The 24,090-nt window shown below is 50.3% G+C and overlaps 1 protein-coding gene across 2 annotated transcripts in view; it reads left to right on the top strand.

Moving 5' to 3' along the window:
* Positions 1-4,653: 4,653 nt before the first annotated feature.
* The window catches only part of CAMK1G (calcium/calmodulin dependent protein kinase IG), a 29,433-nt gene continuing 9,996 nt past the window's right edge, over positions 4,654-24,090 (top strand). Inside the window, exons 1-4 of one of the 2 annotated variants that reach the window (XM_059412976.1) lie at positions 4,654-4,872; positions 15,266-15,386; positions 20,212-20,340; positions 23,430-23,504. In XM_059412976.1, the coding sequence (XP_059268959.1) occupies positions 15,295-15,386; positions 20,212-20,340; positions 23,430-23,504 (296 nt within the window). In that variant the 5' untranslated portion in view covers positions 4,654-4,872; positions 15,266-15,294. Of the gene's footprint in view, positions 4,873-6,300; positions 6,444-15,265; positions 15,387-20,211; positions 20,341-23,429; positions 23,505-24,090 lie in introns of those variants that run through there. The other variant, XM_059412975.1, reaches the window with a different exon arrangement.

Genomic DNA, 24,090 nt, shown 5'->3' with positions numbered 1-24,090 from the left:
GACTCAAACTGCTCAAACAAAAAGATGAGCACATCACAGCCTACAGGGACAATGCAGACCAAGACATAGTGGTGTCTATTCCTGGAAGTACTAGAAATCTGGTGTCTTATTTTTAAAACAAATAAACACTAAAGTAGCAAGTATTGCATTGATTCATGCCTGCCTGTCTCTACTGTCCTATAATTTCCATTTCTTCCCCCTCGCCCTCACTTTCTGTGCCCGTTCATTCTCTCTTACCCAACTCCAGACCGGAAATGAAGTAAGAGGTGTTTGTTCTTTGGTGGCCCTTCCCCCCGCACAAGACCCTGACTATGATACTTTCAAGGCCTTGAATGATGTTTCTTCACCTGCTTCACCAGCTGCATTCAGGACTTCTCTCCCTCTTGCTCTTCACTGCCCAGGGACAATGCACTTCTCTCTGTCTTTCCAACAGGTATGGATGGCTCCTTTCTACTGCAGGGCCTTTACACATTCTGTTCTTTTGTTTCTCTAACTTTTCACATAGCTCGTTCTTCTTGTCTCTGATTCCAGTTTGAAAATCACTTTCTCAGGGCTGCCTAAGGCCCCCTAACACATATTTTCACAGTGCCCTAAACTATTCATAGTACTTATCACAATTGTAATCATCCGTATTTGTTTAAAATCTGACTTCCCTGCTAGAATGCAAGACCTATTCAGGAAGAAACTGTGCTTATCTTATTTATTACTGTATGTTCAGAGCCTAACATACTGCCCCAAACAGAGTAGTGCTTTGTAAGTACTTGTCATATGGATGGATGGATGGATGGATGGATGGACAGATGGATGGGTGGATGGGTGCACAGAGATCATTCTCCCTTCCCTTTTCCACCCTGGCACCTCATCAGGTCTTGCTGTCAGGTAGCTCCCCAAAAAGCTCAATCTGGAAGCTAATCAAATATAAAAGACAATGCTCTTTGAAAGAGAAAGACTGTTTTGTTCTCATGAGCACACCTCCCTTGTCTCCTCCTCTCCTCAAACCATAAGAGGCCCCTTTATTTTGTCCAGTTGTGGGGTAGGCACGACCACATGGGAGCCAGGGAGGTGAGCACCCAGTGAGTACACCTTCTCCCTTGGCCAACATCACCTGTGACGGGCTCAGATGCACAGGGGGTTTTAGGTAAGAGAAGGATGCTCCCTGATGGGCAGGGGTCCCCCTTCTCCTATCCTGTACCCCCTTAGTTCAGACCTTCAACCCTTCGTGTCTCCGTGACAGCAGAGCCTCACTGCCGCCATTCTAAGTCTCTAATTTCTCCCCACTTCAGGCACTCTGCCACTGCTTTCCCACAAACACCCATGCTGGGGAACCTGCCGTGCCTCTACTTCCTTCACAGCCCAGTCCCAAGTCCTGCCTGGCCAGACCTGTCCCCCACCGCCTCCTCACGTCCAACACGCATTTTAGCTATTCCCTCCTCTGCGTTTCCCTAATCCCACCTCGCCCACCACACCTTCTAAATCTGGTCCTAGAACATCCATAAAGCCCAGGCCGACTTCCATGAGCCTTCCACGTTCCACTCCTGATGCCTCCAACACACAGTTTCCTGCCAGCGCTCCGTCTCTGGTGACGGAGGGTTAACAGTACCTGATTTCATTATTGATTCACCTCCACTTGCTTTCTGTGTCTTGCCTACTCTACTGGGCACATAGTTGATATTGAATAAATATTCGGTTGATTGTTGATTGGGGAAATCATAGCAATAAAGCCATTAAAAGAACCCGAACCAGAAAACGCACACACAGTATAAACGTGCTCATGCATACGTCTAGGTTCAAGTGCACATGGGTGTCTCTATGCACAAGTGCGCATGTGTGGTCATACTAAAAGCTCTCTTCCAGCTCCCTGGAGCATGTTCTGGAATGCCCGCCCAATTCTCTAAACACCCATGCTACTACTCCAGGAATGGACGCTCTGTCCCTACTCTGGCCCCTGATGTCCAGCATATGGCCTGGTCAGTATCTGTGAGGGCATCTGCCTTTGGAACTCAGCATAAAGAGGTAACACTTTCTCCCCTGGCACCCAACGTGGAACTTACTTCCGTTTCCACAGCTGAGAAGTCATCCCTGGCTCAGTGGCTCAACCAAGGCCAGCAGCCTATAGGTGGATGGAAGGAAAGGGGGAGGGGCGGGAGAGGGTTCCAGGGGGTTGCTGCTGACCGACAGTTCATTGTCCAGTTCAAACTTGTATTAGGGCACATTACAGAGGAGAATCTTGGCTGATTTATGGATGTGGACAGCAGTTCTATGAATGTAGAATCTGGGTCTGGTTTTGTCTCCCCCACTACCTAATTCACAGTCAGTCTTGATAAATACTTAAGAAACGAGTACGTGTATATGTGTGTGCTGGTGGCATTCAGCTCCCTATGGAAATAAACTTTCTGACATACCTTTTGCCTGTGGGCACCACTTGACTGTCTCAGGCTATGATAAACTCCCTAGTTCCAGCGTTCAAACAGGAGGAGGACAGTGGCTAGATGGGGATGCTATACCAGGGAATCTAAGCACTGGCAACACAGGCTGAAATTCAAGACAGAAAAACATAAAGAACCGAAGAGAGCTGTAGACAAAGAGTTTGGGGAACACAACAGAGGAAAGAGTGACTAGTAATAAAGAAGTCGGGAAATCATGAAGGTTTCATGGATGAGATAGTATTTGATGAGGATTTTTCCAATCTGTAGCATTTTCATAGGCAGAGAATGAAGAAAGGGCATTCTGTATTGGTAGACCAGCACAAGCAAAGGTCAGGAACTCTGAGAAAAATGGCGAGTTAGAAATCCTTGTCTTCGATGGTATGGCTGGACTGTCAGCTCCCCTGGAGTCCCAATGGAAGGACTCAGGGGAGAGGTTATAGTTTTGTGCCAGGTGCTAGAATGCCTCCAGTGATGGGCTAAGGTGTTTGGCCTTTATTCTGTAGGTGACAGATCCTTTTTTGAGGTGGGAGCAATCAATATGTTTTATTGAGATAATTCTAACAAGAACTAAAGCTGGATTGGAGAAAAAAAAAAAAACAGTAATATTGACTGCCTACCAGATACTAGTTGCTGTTCTAAACAACTAGCGTTCTGTCTCATTCCTCCCTTCTAGTTATGACGTGCGTTCAGGAATTATCCTATTCCACAGATAGGAAAATGAGGCACAGAGACAGTAAGTCACTTGTCCAAGGCCACAGCTCCAGTCATCCAGGAGTCTAACCTAGAAAACTTCTCCAGAGCCACTTTTAGCTATCCCAATGGACCACCTCCCCTGGGGACCAATTAGAGCCTAATCATCACAATAGTACCAGGGAGAGGAGGAGGAGAGCCTGGATTAAAATTGTAGTGATGAAAATATAAAAGAGGCAGCATTTACTTACTGCCTTTTGTGTAAAAAAGAATGGCAGGGAATATCCATATATATCTATCGATAGCTATCTGTATCTGCGTGTCTGTATCTATTCATTCCCTCGCATCCATGTGAACTACTAGAGGGATACACAAGAAACTAATAAGAATGGCCACCTTTAGGGGGCAGGGCAGGGAGGGGAAGGGGTGGATGGGAAGTGGAGTAGGGTGAGGCACCTCAGTGTATGTCTTTCAATATAGTTCTGATTTCTGGCCCATGTGAACATGCTATTTATTCAAAAAACACAAACAATTTTTAAACATTGAAAAGGCACAATTTAAAAGCCAATTCAAAGAAACAACTGAAAGTGCCTAACAGCTGATTGGATTTGGAAGGCAGTGAAAGAGACAACACAGCTAAAGAAAACCCCTGGCTCTCTAACTTGAGTGTTTGGGAAGAGGGTAGCTCGGCAGCCTCGCTGGGAAAACAGGAGAAGGGTGGTTTAAAAGAAACTATTACATGTTCAGAATTATTTGTGGATGGAAGCAGACATTTGGATGTTAAGGTTAAGGTCAACAACCCAGATGGGAGTTTGATTCGGGACATTCACATAATGACAATAACAGATCCTGTATGTGGATGTAGAGATTAAGGAAAGAGTAACGAAAGTGAAAGCAAGGGGACACATAAGACAGAAGTTCAAGGAACCTGTACGGAAGGAACAGCCAAGAGGAGGCTGAGATGCTCAAGGGTGGGATAGAGAGGTGCGTACAGGGGTGCAGAGTCAGCAAGAGCTTCCAGAAGAAGGGCAGTGATCTCCTAAGGTCTAATGGGTTAGGACTGACAGGAGGATGGTGAATTTGGGGATCAGGATGCTATGTTTCTAGACACAGCAGAGAGGAGACCTATCAGAGATGGAGGGAGGAACCACCCAACAGAGAGTCCCCCTGCTTCTCTTCCCATTCTATAAGAGACAACTGGACACAGAAGGGTCTTCAATCCCTTCATTTCAACCAATGGAGATAGCCTCTTGCCCCAGATGGTGTTTTTACACAATACACTCCAGCAACTGAGTAGTTAAGAGAAACTGAGGCAGGCAGTCCTAAAAAGCTTCTCTGATTTTCTGTTATCACCCCATTCAGGCCAATGGAAACCTGTAATATGAGGCTTTATTTTTGTTTTTTATTCTTCCTCCCTCTCTTTCCATTACACACATCAGTGCAAACACAATTACACACACACACACACACACACGCACACACGCACACACACACGGCATAAAAGGGACCTTTGCAAAAGCAGTTTTCTGGACCAGGCTTAATGCTGCTTGGAGGGAGGGAAAGCAAAGCAGAGAAAAAGGCAGGAGATGCAATTCCTCCCCTTTAAGACTGCCTGGTTACGGTCCTGGGAAAGAAAACCCCTGCATTCCTCCCCTTTAATTCGGTTTATTGTTAAGGCACTGGAGCAGCTAATCCTCACAGACCTGTGGGAGCTGGAGTAGGAGCACCAGGAGCACCATTCCTTCTGAGTCTCTGGGTAAGAAAGTCTCATTCTTTTCTTGCTTTGGGGAGGTTTCCTGGCTTAGTGGGAGGCAGGCGGCACCTAGAGATGTGTGTGAAGAAACACTTTTGCAAGGAACTTGGGTATTTTGTTCATTTCAACCCCATTTCCAGTCTTGCCTGACTCGTGTGGTATCAAGGGTAAGTTGTAGCCGCCTTGGAAAATAAGTCTGAATGGGGGCCCGGTGGCACCTCCACCTAGAGCCATCTGCTGTCACTTCAAGGCTGGCGTGAGTGGGGACCGTTAGCACTTCTGAGGAGGGAGAGGGGAGCGAAATATCGGTAGCTGTCCTTCCTGCGATGCCTGCCTGCAGGCTGCATTCTCGGGGCAATCCTCAGGGCTCTGAGGCTGGGAGGGGCTGTCCCAGGACCTGTCCTAGCGTGCCTGGACCCCTAACTCCCGCCCATCCTTCATCTCTTAACCTCTCTGACCCCATCTGGCAAGGAGCAATGCCCTTCTGCCTACCTGTCTGGGTTATTGGGAGGATGAAGAGAGCCAGTGGGCAAAAAGGGCAGTTTATAAACAGCCTGTGGCTCTGTAACCCCCAGGAGAACGGACCAGTCTTGGTCCCTCCCGGCAAGGGGCCCTGGACAGGCTCCAGCTCCATGGCCCCGCCTGGGCTGCGTGAGGATGCAGGACTCATTGCCGTCAGTCACAAGACCGCACCTTCACCTTCCCCGGGCTCGTCCAGCTCCCTCCTGTCTTTAAACTTCCCCAGTTCTGCTGGCAGGTGAAGATGGCAAAAGGAGGTCTGGATTCTCCACCACCCCCATGAGCACTGTGGCCCCTTCTCTCCACGTAACTTTGACGCACAAGCATTAACCCCGAGGCTCCCAGAGGCAGCTGCCAGGGCTCGAGCTGGTCTGGCGGTAGTGCACGGCTGGCCAGCTGCTCGCTCTGGAGCTGGATAAATTGATCATGAGGAAAGCCTCTGAGAAGGGTCAAAGAGTCAGGCAGGTTTCTCCTGGGGAAGGAGATGATCTTTCCCAGAGCAGAAGCCGGAAACAGCCCAGCTCCTGGCAGTTCCTTTGACCCAGCCTTAACCAGGGCCAAAGATGAGATCTAATAGGTCCATAACACAAAGTGCTTAGTAATACCTGATATGGGGACCGCAGTTACAGTTTTTAATGTGCCTCTAATCAGTTGCCTTTAGGACAAGCCCACTGAGCTGGTAGGGCGAATAGTATTTCTCCCATCGTATAGATGAGACCACAGTTACTCAAAGAGAATGCTGAGGGTTGCAGACCTGGATATGGCTGGTCTCTATGAGCATTTGAACCCAAGACTTCTGACATCATCAGTGACCTTTGCATGACACTACAGATAGCTAGAGTGTGTTGGGAGGGATGAGTTGGGTGCGGGTGTGTATGAACAGCTCTGTTGAGAAAATCAGGGCAAAACTTTGGGAAAGAAGCCTGAGGTCGGAGCCAGGAGAAGCAGTGGTTGGCCTGGTCTCAGGGCCTTTCTCAGAGCATCCAAGTCACGTGTTCCAGGAGGACTCGGTCAGGTGCTGGGGTTGCAGGAAAACCTCCTAAAGATGAAGCAAGGTAAGTGAAATCAAATAATCACCTCCAGGAAAGAGGCAACAGGTTTTGTGGTGGCGCTGGTAGACGGGTTTCCCAAGTCCGGCTCTGCGATTTACTCCCTGATTTGGGGCATTTTTCTTACCACTTCTGCCCATCTGTACCGCAGCCATGAAACGGTCCCTTAAAGGCGGCAGTCAGGCACGATGATGGGGAGGATGATGCAGGTGAAGCGCCCGCAGGATGCCCTGCCCAGCGCTCAGCCAGGACCGCCCTTCCCCCACTCCCCCACCCTCCCCCCCACCGCAAGGCCTGGGAGCACTGGGGCCCGGAGAGGAGAGATCCCCGCGGGCAGCGGAAAGCCGCGCCCCGGCACCCTCTCCTCGCTCACAAGCGCGCTCACGGCCAGAAATAACTGCCCCGCACAGCGTGTGCGGTGCTGGGCCGCCGGGTGAATGAGCTTCGGCATGAATGAGACGGGAGCGGCAGCGCGCGCCACTACAACCTCGGGCGCGCCCCCTCGGTCACCGCCTGCGGGGCTGGGGCCCCGTGCGGCTGTCCACGCCGGTCAGGCCCGCGTCCGGGGAGGCGGGGCTGGTCACGCAGGGCTTCGTGCGCGCCGCCCGCCTTCTGCGCACCTCCCCGGGCCGGGCGGAGCGTGCCTGGCGGGGACCTCCCAGTCAGGAGCCCTGCACCTGCACAAAGGAGGCACCTCTTGCAGGGTCTGGCTTAAGGGCAGCCTGTGGCAGGCACACAGTCAACACTTTTACCCTTGAAAACTCCTTAGAAGGGTACCCCAGGGAGACCAGCGTGATGCGGGTGAAGAAATGCTGGCAGGCGGTGTTTCCCAGGCTGGTGGCAGAGCTCGCTCTCTTGGTTCAGTACCAGATGAAGTAGTTGGTTTGCATTTCAAGACCGTGATGCATGAAAAAGTAGATATTTTTAAACATTTTAAAATCACAGTGAGATGCCATACCCACACTGTGAGGCGTACTTGGGAGCTGTGACCGGTTAGGGAGCAGTGGTTTCACGTCCCCTGTTGCGTATTGAGGTCTATTTAAAGTCTTATTTGTTTCCCTCGCTTTCTCCCCAGCACATGGGGTTTAATTCGTGTGCCTGTGATGTGGACCCACTACATAGCATCATAGCAGTTGATTCTGTGCACCCCCCATGCCCCAGGAAGGGGGGGGGGGGGGGGGGGCGGAGGTGGGAATAGAGCAGGGATCCCATTCAGCAAAGGATGAAACTGAGGCCCCCTAGGGTTAGGAGCACAGCAGGAATCAGCAGCACACCCTGCTCTCTCCAGGGACTCCTGTGTGTTGACCTCTCTGCCACTAAATGAAGCCCTAGAGCATGTTCATTTCTTTTATAACAGGCACACAATAAATCTTAAGCAACATGTGAATTCTGGCTTGTCACTGTAGCAGGAGGGATTTGCTTAAACTTAAATGTGGGTTTGAGCCTGAAATAAACTGCAGGAGGCCATTGTAAAACCTCCTTCCTCAGTGATTTTGTGAACCGAAACTGGCATGCAGTGCTGGCCTTTGAGACACAGGCCTGGTGGGGGTGCTGGAGTTGGAGGCCCTATTCTGGGGAGGTTCTGTCCATCCAGAAGTCTCCAGGAGGCTTTAAGATCCAGGGCCTGGGCTTGAGCTACAGCGGGTGAGGTGGGAATGGGTTGTGACGGCTCACACAGGCCCAGCTATGTGCCTCTGACACCATGAGGAGAGCAGTGCTGTGACTGAGGGCAGCACACTGCTGGAAATTTCATGTGTTGCTCAAACCCATGGAGAATCACTAAGTATCAGTGATGGCCAGTCTCTCTGTTTTCCACAGTAGGCTCTGGGCAACCCTAGATCCCCTGGATGCAGAGCTCCACAGTCCAGTAAGTTGGGGGGATGCCAGGTTAAACAGCACTAACCAAGTGTCTTTAAGAGTTGTCGTGGGCCATGAATCTCTAAGAAGGAGCAGCAAATCCGCTTTGCACACGGACAGTCTTCTGGGACTAAGATTTTGAAAAACAAACTTCAAGGAACCTTAATCTATTCCAATCTCCTCTTTTCACTAAGGAGAAATGTGGCAGACCAGAGATGGACAGCGATCTGCCTGGGGCTGCACAGCTCCTCAGTACCAAGTCAAAACTGGGACAAGAACTTGAGCTTTTTCTAATGTCCCTGTCAATCCAAGGATGACGCCAAGTCCAATATAGGCCGGAGTCCAGGAAACTGGAGCTCAGGGCAAGAAAACATCCCAGCGTTAGCCTTTTACCCCCTTATAATCAAGTGATTTATATATTGCTGTGACTCTGTGAGCCCCAGCCTGGAGGCACAGAGCACATTCTTATGAAAGATGATCCAACTGATAACCTCCCTCCCAAGACCCACAAGCCTCTCTGAGTCATGCTCCCAAGAAATGGAAAAGCCTGGAAGCAGACCACAAAGCAGTCTTAGGGTGGGCTGATTCTACTAAGATTAGTCAGAGAGCCAGACATGGTCCCTCAAGAAGGCTCGGAGGCCTGATTACCATGCCCTGAGTGATTTATACCTGCTTGCCCAGAAACCCCAAGGGAGGGCATAAACCAAGGCACCGTGGCTCTTCCCATAGATAGAGTTGAGAGCCATTATCTGTGGGCTGAAAGTGCTCCTCCAAGTTCTCCCCCTCTCTCCATCTCCTCTGGGTTGTTCCTACCCAGTTTAGGAACTTGCTGCGGGTTTGGGAAACACACATCGAGTGGAATGGAATGGAATGGAATTCCTGGATTAAAACACGGTGCACCCAAGGCTCTCAGATATATTATCACGAAGGGTGACTTTGAAGCTGCTAGTCCAGCTGATTCTTCTAATAAGCACTTCGGAGCAGCTGGGACTCCACATAGGAAACTTTCAGTGAAGAGGCCGTGTGGAGCATGGTGGGCAGGAGTTAGGGGCCAGAATGAGGCTCCAGGGCAGTGTGGGGTCCTGAGGTGACCTGGCCTCTTTGGGGCATGGTGATGACAGTGAGGAGGACACTGAAGGTAGGCGTCATCTGCCTGAGAGTTCTGTGTGCTGCTAGTGCTGTTCCTGTAACCAAATGGAGCCCGGCAAGGAGAGAAGGACAGGGATCCGCCATGGAAGAAACATGAGAAGGGCACCTGCCTCCTGGGCTCGGGGCCTAAGCATCTGTCAGCAGCACCTCATAAACAACCAGACTGGATGCCACCACACACTGCACAGCCCGTCCCCAGAAGCACAGAGAAGGTGGCGCTCAGAGGCTGCATCCCCCTCAAGGCTACCTGGCCTGCCCTTTAGGAATAACTTTCCCTCCACAGTCTCCTCCCCAGCTGTGGAACTGTCCCCCAACAGAGCAGGAAGACCACCCCGAAAACTATGACTGAGCGCCGCCTGGGAGTCAGGTGCTGCACTAGGCCCCAGGGAGACAAGAAGACAGGCAAGGTTTGGTCTGCTTGGAGTTAGTTTCTCCTGAGGACGTGACCTCAAACAAATAAACAGGAGCATCTCAGATTGTCACTGGCTTTACAGAAGCAAGGGGCAGGCTCACGTGGTAGAGTGACTTGGGCGGGTAGAGGGGCTGACTCCAGATAGAATGGTCAGGGAAGGCCTCTTCGAGTGTCCCCGGGAAGTGCTGTTGACCAAGAACCAGGCCCAGGCCCTGAGTGGTGAGGTTGAATATGGAGCCAAGGTGGTTCAGCTCTCTGTGGCCGTTCTGCCCTGTCCTGCTGCAGTGGTCTAAACAGAGCCTGACCTTGAGAACTGGAGAGAGGAGGCCCAAGGCCTACCCTTCCCAGGCTAGGGGTCTTCTTGCTAGAGGTCTCTCTCTAGAGCAAAGTAAAGAGTCCATTCTTCACCATGTCCCTATTTTAAGTCCAACTCTCTGATCAACCCACCCTCGTCACGGGCCTCTCCTCCTCACTGAATCATTTAACACAGGCAGGCTGAACTCTCTGGGCTCAGAGAGGAGGGAGCTCACAGGGGAGGGAAACTCAGACATCCACCGACAACCTACAACTGACCTCTGCACGGCTTTGGCCCCAGGCAGAGAGCCACGTGTACGTTCTTTTGAAAAATGTCTGGGTTTTGTCCAGTGGGGAACAAAGGAGTGTTATCTCCACACCTCAAAGATGGCCCCATGAATAAGGTCGTCTCCGTGGCCGGGAGTCATTTCTGCAGAATGTCCTCGAGGGCCTTGCCCTGTTGAGGAGTAGAGGTCACAGGTGCCAACGCCCACGGCGTCTCCTGAGCTACACCTGTGAAATCAGCCGTAACTCGGCTCTTCCTGCGCCTTGAAGCCCAGTGGAAGTGGAGGCCGGAAGGAGAGAAGTGGGAGTACTTTGGGAACAATGACAGCAATCTTGGGGCTGCAAGCTGCTCAGAATGTGTTTTCTTTTCCTCTGAAAGAACCTAGATTACAGGAGTCATGGGAGCAGGAGGAGGACTTTGACAGAAAGAAACAGGATGCAGAAGCACTGTGGGCTGCCCCTCTGAGAGCCCATGGTTAGATCTCCACCGTGCTGGGCGTGGGGCCTGGGGACCTCTCTGAGGTCAGGGAGGGGTGGGAGTGATTGGGGGTTTCAGATCTGGACCCCCGAGTTCTCCACGTTGTTCTGAAGATAGAGCTAAATTGTTGGTACTGAGTGTATGGGAGGCTGGGTGGGCGGGAAAGATGTTTTCTTATAGCCTAGCTTAGCTAAGAATACTATGTTTTTAAGCTATTTAAGAGAGATAGGAGAGAAGGAACAGTGAGTACAGAGCTGCTAATGAGGTGGTCGTGCCTTCAGGAGAGCAGTCCGTCATTCCATGGGGCTCCAGCAGGGGGAGTAATGAACACCCAGCTGATGGTCCCCAAGCTGGAAAGAAGAGTCTTGGATGGGTCCTTACCTATACTATAAAAGCATCATCTGCAGCCCTGCCAGTCTGTGGGGGGGAGAGAGACAGAGTGGAAGAAACAGTGGGACACAGACTGACCCTGTTGATTTGACTTCTTTTAACGTCCACCCCTATGCCCCGATCCCCTACATTCTTCAAGACTTCCAGCTGCAGCGTGTAAGCTAACAAGCACTTGGTCCAAGCACAGATGACAGCCGCCCTGATAAGTGAAAGTTGCCAGATTTGGGGCTAAGAATCTGCAGAATGGTATCTGGCTAAAGATAGCCCTTGATTCTAGTATTTCGTCTTCCTCAAAGCAGTCTGCCAGTCAGGGCTCATTTATCTGTGCCTTGTGGACTATGCCCTCCAAATCAGGGCTTAGGCTGCTGTGGCCTTGCCGGCAGGTCCTCCTCTGGCTAGTGCTTGGGTCACTGTGTCCCTCTGGGCCGCCACCCTCCCAGGGGAGCAAATTCCACAAACGGGCCTGAAAAGACCAGCACAAAATGCCAGGTCTGCACTGGAACATACCAAATGCTAAGGAATTCGTAACTTTTCTCAGGTTTTTCATAATATCCACCACCAGTTAGTATACAGCGAGGTTGCGAGTTTACACGCAATATGGAAGTGAACAAAGAGAATAGAACATCTTCATCTCCTAGAAAATCTCTCTCATTAAGTCCTACCCTCACCAGGCAGCAGAAAAGGGAAATGGAGAACTTAAAATTTGAACTTGATCATTATAGTACCTCAGGTTCCACAGAGTCTCATTGAGCTACTTCAGTTTCTTCCAGGAAAACACACAGCCTTGAGATGGCTTCTCCTCCTCTTGTTCTGCTTCAAGGGGGCATTTTATGTTATAAGGTGCTTACTCGACTTGGTTGTCGATAGAGGAGAAGGGGGCCTCAGACCCCTCGGGGACCTCAGATCCCTATTGTCTGGGAGCTCACCCAAGGATGACTGCTGGCCTCAGGTGGGGCTGGTCCCATCTGGGCTGTGGTACATCCTGCTGACACCCTCCACTAAAAGCCCAGCTCCCAGCCACTTACTTTCTCCTGAGAAGCCCTGATCAATGCTGTCTTCTTCTGGACCCCAGGGAATAGGCCCTCTAGCAGCTCTGTGTCCCCTCACCAGGGCCCTGGGCAGAAGTGAGATGATAAATATTTAAGGACAGAGTTTAAGGATGGGTGGGGCAGAAGCCTGATTGTGGCATTTACTCCCACTGTAGCCAATTTCAAGCTGACAGCGTGAGACCACTCAGCACAGCTGAGCTGGGGAGACCCACACACTGAGCTACCGTGTTCTGGAACCAGCAGGCTCCAGCCCCCCACAGGCCCTGGGGAACTTCCGGAATCTTGCAGGTCAAGCCACCCCCTCTCACTCACCTCCTCCCTCTAGGCCTGCCCCGTGATTACGTCCTGCCCTGTTCAGTGTGGTTGCAATCCGAGTTGCTTAGGGCTTCTCCCTAGCAGGGTCCTAAGAAGCCACCCATCTGTGTCACCAACCTCCCCCATTCCTGGATGGGTGCAACCAAAGATGTGTGCACCCATCTCTCCTATCTCCTTCCCAGGATCCACTCGGACCAAAACTGTCAGTCTGTCGCCACCTGTTCCTGCCCAGCAAGGCCCTCCCTCAAGTCATGTTCCTCTTGTGCACAGGGTCTTACGCCTCACACTTGTGTCTCAATGCAGAAGCGGTTTCTCTCTTTCCCGTAGAACCTACATATGCCTGAGTCCTCCAGACGGGGGTTACGTAGACTCTGTATCCCCCCAAATATTATCTCTATCACAACTGTACAGTACACGGGAGGCAATGTGCTGAGTCTCTATGTCCACTGTTTCATTTACCCTGCACCATGACCATAGGGGGCTCTGTCCCCATTTTACAGATGAGTTAATAGACTCTAAAAGGTCAATAACTCGCCTACGGCCATTCAAATGGCATTTAGCCTCAGCAGAATTTGAACTCAGGTTGAATCTGCTCTTTACCCAATGCTAAATTGTGGAGGCACAAACCCCTTTGTGTTGAGGCTATCAGAAGACCATGGATTCTACAGGTGTTTTTTGGTTTGTTTTTTGTTTGTTTGTTTGTTTGTTTGATGGGGAAGGAAGGGCATTGCCTAAGAGATGCATCCGTTGGACATATTTTCCTACTTCTTAGTTCCAAGGAGAATGGGGAGAAGCTTGTTGGCAGAAACGTTCCCGCACCCTCCCAGACACTCAGTGTCAGCCTGTAGTAGAGACTATTCGGGCAGAAGGGGCCCAAAGGGACAGAGATTCCCCCCAACCCATCCAACCACCCCCAAGAACATGTTTCTGTCGAGTATTCACTGACTCGCTAAGGGCAACACCCCCCCCCCCATCCTCCTACCAGAAACAGGACAGCTAGCCTAGACCCCTCTCACCCTCTGTGGGCAGATAGCCTGATCTCGTATAATCAGAACCCCAGAATGTATCCTGAGCCCCCTTCTCTCCCTCACTGCCAGCATGATCGAAGCCACCGCCGTTTCTCTCCTGCACATCTGTCCCCCACCCATTTTCCATGTACCAACTCTTAGCCCCCGCCCCATTCTCCTCAGAGCAGCTGGAGTGAGCTCTGAAACATCAGGGGTGTACCTGCTCTGCTAAAAATCCTTCTGTGTTTTGTCATCTCCTTAGAAGAAAATCCAGCATCTTCAGCAGAGCTGATAAGGCCTTCTGTGGTCTGTCCCCTCCCTCCTTCCCTTGCCCACTCACCGCCCGGAGTCATGCAGAGCACACCCGTCCCCTCAAGTTCTGTTCCTGCCCCACCTCCACGCTGACCTCCTGTATTTCACTCCATCTGCCAAAATGCTCCCTCACACACACTCCATCCTCGGCAGGCTCCTGCACACGCTTCCGATCCCAGCTTAAACATGACCAACTATAGGCCCTTCCGTGACTTTCTCTAAAGGTGACCATTTCCATTTTTCCCTCTTACAAACCAAGCTTTTATTCTTCCACCGTTTTCCCACACTCCGTCACTGCACGTGGGGTACTTCCCTTGCTCATGGCATGCCCCCTGGAGCCTGCCGGTCCCAAGACAGAACCATCATTGGTGCGCGGCCGGCACCCGGCGCCTCACAGCTGCTGACTCGGGTGAATGAATATGGCAATTCTGGAACCCCGATACAAAGAGGACAAGATTCAGTTCAGACTTTAATGAATAACTGTTTCTCCAGCCCTGTACTCATGTTGTGGGAGTTTGGGAGGAAACGATGCTCGTTCATCGAATGATGCCTTTCATTTAGCCCGGAACGGATAGGAGAGAGATAGCAGTAAGCATCACTGGGGATGTGGGAGAACAGATACAACAGGTGGTAACCGACGGGTCGTCGGGCTGATTCTGGGGTTTGAATCAACACGTTGGCCATCTCCTGGAAACACAGGAAACAGCTCAGCTCAGATCCCCCCAAGGTGGATGTTCGTGTACTAATCCATACGTGTGTGCGTTATTGCCCTTATATACATATATATATATATGTATGTATGAAGTGGACTTTGCACCACTAGACTCTCAACTCCTTGAGTGTTCAGCAAGTACCAGTGGGCAGGTAATAGACGTGCAACACATTTGTTAGAGTAATTTTAGATTTTTTTTAAAGATTTTTTTTTTTATTCATTTATTTGACAGACAGATCACAAGTAGGCAGAGAGGCAGGCAGAGAGAGAGGAGGAAGCAGGCTCCCCACTGAGCAGAGAGTCGATGCAGGGCTCGATCCCAGGACCCTGGGATCATGACCTGAGCCGAAGGCAGACACGTAACCCACCGAGCCACCCAGGCGCCCCTGTTGTAGTAGTTTTAAAAAGCAACTGGAGAGAATAGTGTTATTTTTGCCCATTATCCAGGTTTTGCTCCTAATCCTTCGTTCTAGTTATTACGTAAGAGATGGGCTTTCTATTCTTCTTGCCATGTTCTCACCCTATCTGAGACATTCGTTGATCAGACCTTTTCTCCCCTTCCTCAAAGCTTCCCCCCAGGCTTCGACTCTGGAGGCGATGGGTCGAAAGGAAGACAATGACTGCAGCTCCTGGAAGAAACAGACCACGAACATCCGGAAAACCTTCATCTTCATGGAAGTGCTGGGATCGTGAGTCCCGGGGCTGAGAGTCGGGGCAGTGGGGCTGTGCGCTGGGTGGGGGTGGGGGGAGCCTGGAAAGAATTGTTCTGGGCCAGCAACAGCTGACAAGTTGGGACTGAGGCGGCTGGGACATCATCTCAGCAGCTCGAAGGGACTCGGTCGGTAGAGCAGAGGAAGCTGGTTTTGTACACTGGGGCCCACAGGGATACCAGCCCTTTCCTTAGGCTCTCCACCCTGCCCCACCCCAAGGGACCCTGCTTCGAGGTCGGGGACAACCTGTGGCTTCTTGTCCTAGTGGCAGGAAGGAGGCATTCTGGAGCCCTTCCAGAGATTCAGTGGCCCTAGAACTTTCCTGGCCCTCCTCCTCCAGTTCCTTTATTTCCTCCGGCAGCGAGCAGGTCAGCCGACCCCACTGTCTTCTGTAGACAGAGGAGAAGGGGCTTCTGGAGCCCAGAGAGCTGACGGGACACACGCCGAGTCCGCTCCCCACCACCCTCCTCTCTGCTCTGTATTTAAGTGCCATGTTGGAAAAATAAAGTCACGCCGTAGTCCAAACTCCTACCAGCCTCTGGAGTGTCTGCGCCTGCCCCTTGACAACGATTACACGGCTGGAGGAACAGAGACAGCCTGTCTGGAGCTGACTGTCCGCTCAGTCCTGCCTCTCCTCCGGGCGGGCGCAGGCTCTGACGCAGGCTGCCAATGGCTCCAGGCCCCCGGCTCCGTAGCCTCGGGACCCCAGCTGGCCAGCTAATTAGTCTGGGCTAATTGGGCCCCAGGAAGTGAGGGGCAGGGGGTAGGCTGTCCATTCAAGCAAGCTTTCCCTTGAGCCAATTCGGGCTAAGTTTAGCTCCCTCTGCCTTGGCCAGGAGTCAGTGACCTCGAGCAGTGACAGCTGCCCACACTCTCTCTCACTGTAGACGCAGAGGAGCCAGGCCTGGCCCCAAGATGAGACCCCCCCCCCCCCCAGAGCTCTCCCTGCTCAGGCAAGTTTCAGGGTCTGAGCCCCCCAGGAGGATTTCGGCACTGGTGCTGGTCATCATAGTGTTGGCCCTCCATCAAGGACCCTTGCCAAGATGGGGGTGGCTAGAGGGGGGTTTTGGCAGGAGAGAGGGATAAGACTCATGTGTGAATCAGAAATGATTTGCTAAGAATCCCAAAAACCAAGAGAAGGACGGGAGGATGCCCAGGTTGACAGGCGCTTATTCATGCTCTCTGCTCAGACGTGGGTTGTGGGATTGGCAGCAGCCAGACACTTGCTGCTCTCGTGGAGCTCAGCCACAGAGGTCCTCAACCTGGAGGGACATCAGAGTCACCGGGGGTGCTTAGCTCTCTAACTTGCAACTGTGAAAATACCTAAGTTAAAAAAAAGAATAAGTGAAACAATAGTACCTGAACCACCAATATACTCACCACCTCAATTCAACAATCGTTGACATTTCACTATATTTGTTTTACATACACACGTCTCACACACACACACACACGGACTTCCCTGAACAACTTGTAAACAGTTGCAAACACCATGACATGTCACCTTGGAATCCTTCTGTCTGCGTCTCCTAAAAATAACGGCATTTTCTTCTACATGCACAATGGCACTGCCGCACTCAAGAGAGTTAATAAGTGTTCCCTAGTCGCATTTTAGCCTATGTAGGTCCTCCCAACCCACAAAAAAATACAGATTCCCAGTCCCAGATCTACTGCCCTGGAATTTGAGGAAGGGGATGGGGGCAGGGCGGGGCAGCCAGGAATCTCTATTTTACATGCTTTCAGTTGCTCTAACCTACCCAGCCCCGCCCTGATACGGGGAACTGAGGGGACAAGACAGGGAAGGGCAGGTGACCGCTGCTGCAACAGTTGAACAAAAGCTAAAGAGTAGGCACCCCTGCAGTGCCCAGGAGTGGGCCACGAGAGCCCAGGCTGCAGACCCCATGTCGTTACTAAGGGGAGGTGCTGAATGGAAGGGAGCAGTGGGCAGAGCAGACTCCCCTGAACAAGATGTCCCAGAATCTCAGGACAAAGGCTCCTTCTCTGTAGCCCTCAGCTCTTCTGGAACAACCCACCAGGGAGAGAAGGCTTTTACTGATTCTGCCCGGAGGTCACCCACAGTTCCAGGGCCGTACGGGAGGGAGACTGGGCAGAGCTAGTCTGTAGCCGGGGGAATGTCACCCGCTGCCAGCCCGCCTCCTTCCACTGGCAGGAAGAGGCTTTTCTCCTCGAACCTCCGTCACCTCTCCCAGCAAGCGGGGAGAGCTTCTCAGAGCAGGAAAGGCAGACCAAGTTCTATGGCAGCAAAGCACTCCTGGCTCTAGAGGTTCTACCTGTCTTGCCTTCTGACCCCAGCAACCTTAACTGCTCAAAACTAGCTCTCCACTCCCTCTGCTCCCCAGTCTGACCAACAGCACAATTAAGTCTTATAATTGATCTCCCCTGCCCCACCGCATGTGCCACATGCAACACACACACACACACACACACACACACACTCGCACACACTCGCACTCGCACTATACAAAGCAGCCTGAGGCAGAAGGGCAATAGCACCATTTCGAATTGCCGTGACACTGCACAACTCCAGGCGGCATCGTTCACACACACACACTGCAATATAAATGACACCCCCAGGAAGGTCTCAATTTGATCTCATTCCACAAGAGGACCCAGGGTGGGTGTCAGCTTTGAAATGGGGGGGCCACCTATGTGTACAGGCGAAAGGGGGGGACTCTGAAAGTGGGTCCCGGAAAGTCACAGCCGGCAGGAACCTTGAAGGCTGTGTGGTTCACTTCTCTCCTTTCACACTAGGGAAAGTGGGATCTGCAGATGAGTAGAACACACGGCTAATCCCAGGCCAGACTTCTCCCACAACCAGCCTTCCAGGCTTCCATCCAGCCATCCACCACACACTTCTTTAGCATTTTCCGTATGTGATCAGGCAGAGGACCAGGTTCTCCCGCACATTCATGACTCTCCTCCCACTTGTTCCCTGTCTCACAGTTCACAAATGGTGCTGGGCCCCAGTAGCCCCATCCCGCCCTGCTCTCCTGTGCCTCCGTGCTAGTCCCTCTCACCTCCGCCTGGGACAGCCATTCCAGCTCTTCACTGGGCTGACTCCCATTCACCCCGTAAAACTGGGTTCAGGGTGCTCTGAAGCCCGAAGCCTGGGAATTAATTACGTGCTTCTTAGCTACGCCAAGCGACCACATTGTACACACTAGGAAACAAGCGCCCTTGTTTCCAGCTTGCTATCTGCTGGGGAGAAGTGTTGTGATAATTATTGTATGAAGATGTGCAGTGGCTCCACGGTGACCAGCATCTGCTGATAGCAGAGCCGAGCAGAGACCCTGTCTGCAGCGTTCATTGTCTGTGGTCTCCCAACACCCCCTGCTTCTCCGTCCGTGTCCATCTCACACACCAGACTCTGCGCTAGACTGATACTCAGCCGAGGGCTAGCGCAGAGGGTCTGTCAGCTGAACAAGCATTCACTGAGTGCATAATAACAAGTTTTACATCAAATGTTAATGGTTCATTTGTCTGTGTTCCTCACTTGTCTACAGACCTTGTAAGACCCGAAACACTTACCTTTTTATCTCCAGTGTCTGACTCAGTAGGTGCTCAATAAATCTTGATTGAAGGGATGAGTGAAGGAATGAATAACGGATAGAGGAAGCTCTGAAGGCTCTGATTAACTCAGCTGAGTGCAGCTGGGGGAAACAGGAAGCTCAGACCCAGGAAACACCAAGTATTTTCTAATGCAGATTCTCAAAGTCCTTGCACAAGCTTTACTGCTATTGGGCCTCCATTCTAGAATCCCCAGATGGCCTGGGAGAGGATGGTTCAGCTGTTTCCTCCCTTACACGCTATGGCCTCTTGTCACTACCAGGTGTCCTCCCTGATGGTATTCAAATAATAATAGTGATAACAATAATAGTGTCTGACACATGCAGTATACCAGATGTCAGCAATGCTTTTAAGCACTTTACATATGTGAATTCATTTAGTCTTCTAAACAACCCTGTGAATCAGCTACTATTGACACTCCCCCTTTTCAGATCAAGAAACTGGGTTTATAGAAGTTAAGTGACTTGTCACCCGCAAAGCTGAGGTCCTCACTTATGGACACTTGGGCTCCAGCAACCACTGCTAGCTAACTACAGCTCCAGCTCCAGCCTGGTCTCGGAGTCCCTTTAAAAAACAAAACAAAACGAAACAACGCTGTTCTTTGGAATCTTACCCTGTGTTTCCATTGGATTCCAGCTTCTCCATCTTCAGGAAACCTGCCCAGAGCTGCTGGGGTCTTGTCTTTCTTTCTCACAGATCCTACTAAATGAGAGGGTACTCAGCTCCCCTTAGGATCTGATAATGAGTTCAGGGTAATTATCACCATCGAAAACAGAGATTGGAGTTTTTTTCCATCCCTGCCTGAGCCCTGTCCCCAGTGCTAACTCCAGCTGCCTTTCCAGTGTGCCACACTCCACCGTGCTGGAACAAGCAAAGTAAATTGGCTCTGCAGTGGCCCCTTTTTAATGGTTTGGCCAGATGGAAATTTCTCCATAACCAAAGCCGAGTCCCTGGGAGTCCTTCGCAAATTATAGGATCAGGAAATAGCACCCGGCTAGTCTCTGTGTCTGTAGTCGAAACTTTTTTCCTTCTAGAAAGAAAGGACCCAGGGCTTGTCGGATGGGCTCTGCCCTCGATACAGCTCCTCAGGTCCCCACAGTAACAATGGAAACTAATTACCAGCCCCGCCGTCCTTCATCTGCCCCTCGGTTTTGCTTCTGACAGTGTTCCCGAGCCAGCCAGTACTAATTGTTATTTCTTGGTGCCTTCTACTTAGAGGAGCTTTTTCAGAAGTTTTCCTGGTGAAGCAAAGGCTGACAGGGAAGCTCTTTGCCCTGAAGTGCATCAAGAAGTCACCTGCCTTCCGGGACAGCAGTCTGGAGAATGAGATTGCTGTGTTGAAAAAGTGAGTGGGTCCTAGTATTGGCCGGGTACAACTGTGGGATCACAACATTTCCTTCACAAATTACCTTCGAGAAGGACTGAAGCTGATATCCACACCTAAAGGCGTTGCTTTCTTTCATCGCTTTGATGGGTCCGTTTGATCAGTCGGCTACGTTTAGCCAGACAGGTGTCTTGGCTGATTTTGGAGGGGGAGGGGTGGGCATGGTGGGAAAGGCATACAGCAAATTGATTAGCAAACCAGCTGGCGCCAGACCTGGTTTGTGCATGTACACCAGAGAGTAATTAGCTAGAAGGCACAAAAATCAATTGAGGGCCAATACCAGGAAGAATCAGTAATTAAGGAAGCAGAATAAGATTTGGAAATTAGCCTGGATTGTACCAAAGCAAATGTAGGTTCAGCACCCAACCGTCACAACGGAGGCCACACTAACAAACCATCAAATGGTAACAGCAGGACCCATATAATAAAGCCTTGTGGTACCCCGTGGTGTGCCAAAAGTGTATTGGGCATCAGGAGCACAAGAATAAGGCTGCTAAAATCCCTTACCTTCAGAAGCTCACATTTTCTGGGCATGGACAGAAGTGCCCATAACAAATTCTAATCCCACTGAGCATGAGCCAGCGGTAGCAGAAGGCAAAGTCTAGAGAAGACAGATTTGTTTTGCCTACATTTTTAAAAAAATAAGTATGGGGTATTAGGTACATTTTCAAAGAAAAGAAACCTTGATAGATGAGAAGAATTTGATGGAGACAGAAGAGACAATGCAGAAAGGGAAGTCAGGCTGAGGGTAACATAAACTTTAACATAGAACTGTGAAAGTACAGAGGACATTAGGGAAGAGTCAGTGTTGGGACCCCCTGAGCTTAGAGTGAGGACCATCAAGGGGCAGGAGATGGAATCAAATGAGACCTGATGATGAAAGGTCTTGGATACCATGATAAAGAGCGCTGACTCTACTCTGTGGGCAAAGAAAAGTCATCAAAGGATTTTAAGGAAAGGCTCACATGATCAGATTTCTATTTTAGAGCCATTCCTCTTAAGGATGGTGTAACATGGATTTGATGAGCGCCTAGAGAATGGGAGACCAATTCTAACACTTCCTCAATAATCTCCACAAAGAATGAGGAGACAAGAGAAAAGTATTAAAAATGATGCAGGTGGCTCAGTTGGTTAAGCGTCTGCTTCTTGATTTCGGCAGGTCATGGTCTCCTGGGTTGTGGGATTGAGCCCCATGTTGGGCTCTATACTTGGCATGGAGTCCACTTGAGCCTCTCTCCCTCTGTCCCTCCTACCCCCCCCCCAAAGAAATAAGTCTATTAAAGAAAAAAATGAAGTCGAGATTGAGCAATTCAGTGGATAGTAATATCATTGCTTGGGAAAGGAAACCAAAAGGAGGTGTAGGCTTGGAGGAAATAGAAGGACATTTGCTGGAACATATTGAATCTATGTATTCCCCAGTCACTACAGGGAGGGTGCTGGGGATACCAGTTTGGGCTCCAGGGAAGTTAGAGCCGAGACAGATTGTGAACTCATTGAGAGTAAGGACTATGGTGGTCCTGCTTACCACTGCATTTATCAGCATCCCTAACAGCACAGGTGCCCCATCAGTATCTATTTGTAATGAACCATTGATAAACTACGTTAGCATTGTCGGCTAGTGAGTGTGGTTGAATCCATCAGGTAACCACTGTAACAGGTCTTTAATTTTTAGAAATTAAACTTAAACATGATAGCTACTGTTTATTATGTGTTTGCTATTCCCCAGGCACTGTGCTTAGCAGTTTACATGCATTCTCTCTTTCAATCTTGATATAACCCTATGAGAGAGATGGACTTTACAGACCAAAAAGTGGGCTTTAGAATATTTGAGAAAGCCAGCCAAAGTCACCCAGTTCCTGAGTACCTTAGCTAGATCCGCACTCAAGCCCAAGTGACCTTAGAGTCCAAGTTCTTCACCCATGTGCTACACAGCCATGAGTTAAACTTCCTAGAAATGTTTCTCCTGGGGCACCTGGATGGCTTAGTCAGTAAGCATCTGCCTTTGGCTCAGGTCATGATCCCAGGGTCCTAGGATCGAGCCCCATATCGGGCCCCCTGCTCAGTGGGGAGCCTGCTTCTCCCTCTCCCACTCCTCCTGCTTGTGTTCCTCTCTCGCTGTGCCTCTCTCTATCAAATAAATAAATAAAATCTTTTTAAAAAAGAAAAAAAAATATTCCTCCTGGAAAGGCATGCATAGAATTGCTGCCTACGAGGCCAAGCCCGGTTAATATGATTATTCTGCTTGTCTTAGCCCTTGAGTAATCCCAGGCAGAGGGAATCTAGAGCAAATTTTCCCAAACACAGTGCTACTGATATATTAGCCGAGATAATTCTTTACTGTGTTGGGGAGCTATTCTGTGTGCATTGTAAGATGTTTACCAGCATTCCCACCTCTACCCACTAGATGCCAGTTAGCGCCTCCCTCCTCCCCAGTCACAACCACAAAAATGTCTCTAGATATTGCCAAATATCTCCCGGGGGTCAAAAGAGCCCCTGGTTGAGAATTACTGATCCACAACATCCCACAGAGCTGACCCCAGAAATCAGCACCTTCCTTGCTCCTCACAATATTCTGGAATAATAATTTTACAAAAACTCCTTCCATGGTCACCCATGAGGAGGCTTAGCTAACCTGATTCTCTTCTGTTGCAGTCTGCTTTCTTCAAGGATGTCTCTGAAGGAGATCCAATACCCATTTTGTAAAATAATTTCGTTTGGGGTGTGTTCGTAGCCTTCTTCGGTTCTTTTAACTTTCTCTTTTGGTAAAGTCTAAAGAGATTTCTGGGGAAGTGACAAAAGGTCGGTTCCCTGAAGGCAGGATGATCAATTATCCATTCAAAAATAGGGATTGAATACAACCTTGGGATCTTTTCTCTAGGATTTCTTTGTGACTGCTTTTTTATTGAGAAGGCTTCACAAGGATCTGCTCTTCCTAAACGTTGTCATCAGAAGTCTCTAACAGAAGTAAAAGTCCGGTGGGCTGGGTGTCCATTCCTTGTCTGACCCCCTACACCACATACCACTCACCATGAGCCTTGGTGTCCCCCCAGGATCAAGCATGAAAACATCGTGACTCTAGAGGACATCTACGAGAGCTCCACTCACTACTACCTGGTCATGCAGCTGTAAGTGAAAGGTGACCCACTTCCTCCACAGGTGTCTTGGGGGCCTGGGAGGCCTAGAGGTGGGAGTATGGGGATTCAAAAGATAAGATCAAAAATTAGCTAAAGAAGCTCTCAAATGCCAAGAGTTCTCTCAGGCTAAGTATGCTTCTGGTCACAAACATGTTCTGTGTGGACTGAGGGGTAAATCTAGGACTGATGATTGAAATGGTCTGTACCAGTACAGCCTTACCAGTTATTAAAAAATATTTTCTACAAGTCAGTGAGTAGCTGTGACTCCATCTCATTCATTTACCCCTGCTGTCCCAGTCACCCCCGTCAGCCTTTCTGGGATAACCCCAGAAACAACCCCACAGCTGAAGGGATATGCCTGGCATGGCGGGGCACCTCCAGAACCCTTCTCTGGCACCATGGCTTGAGTCCATTTTGACCAGTCTGTCTGTGTCCATCACACTGAATATTAAGTGTCTTAATGCCAGGGCACCTGGGTGGCTCAGTCGGCTAAACGGGCGACTCTTAATTTCCGCTCAGGTCATGTTCTCGGGGTCCCGGGATCAGGCCCCCTCACTGGGCTTCATGCTCAGCAGGG

The sequence above is a fragment of the Mustela nigripes genome, chromosome 10 (assembly GCF_022355385.1).
Source record: "Mustela nigripes isolate SB6536 chromosome 10, MUSNIG.SB6536, whole genome shotgun sequence".
Lineage (NCBI taxonomy): Eukaryota > Metazoa > Chordata > Mammalia > Carnivora > Mustelidae > Mustela > Mustela nigripes.
This window is presented reverse-complemented; position numbering and strand designations above follow the sequence as displayed.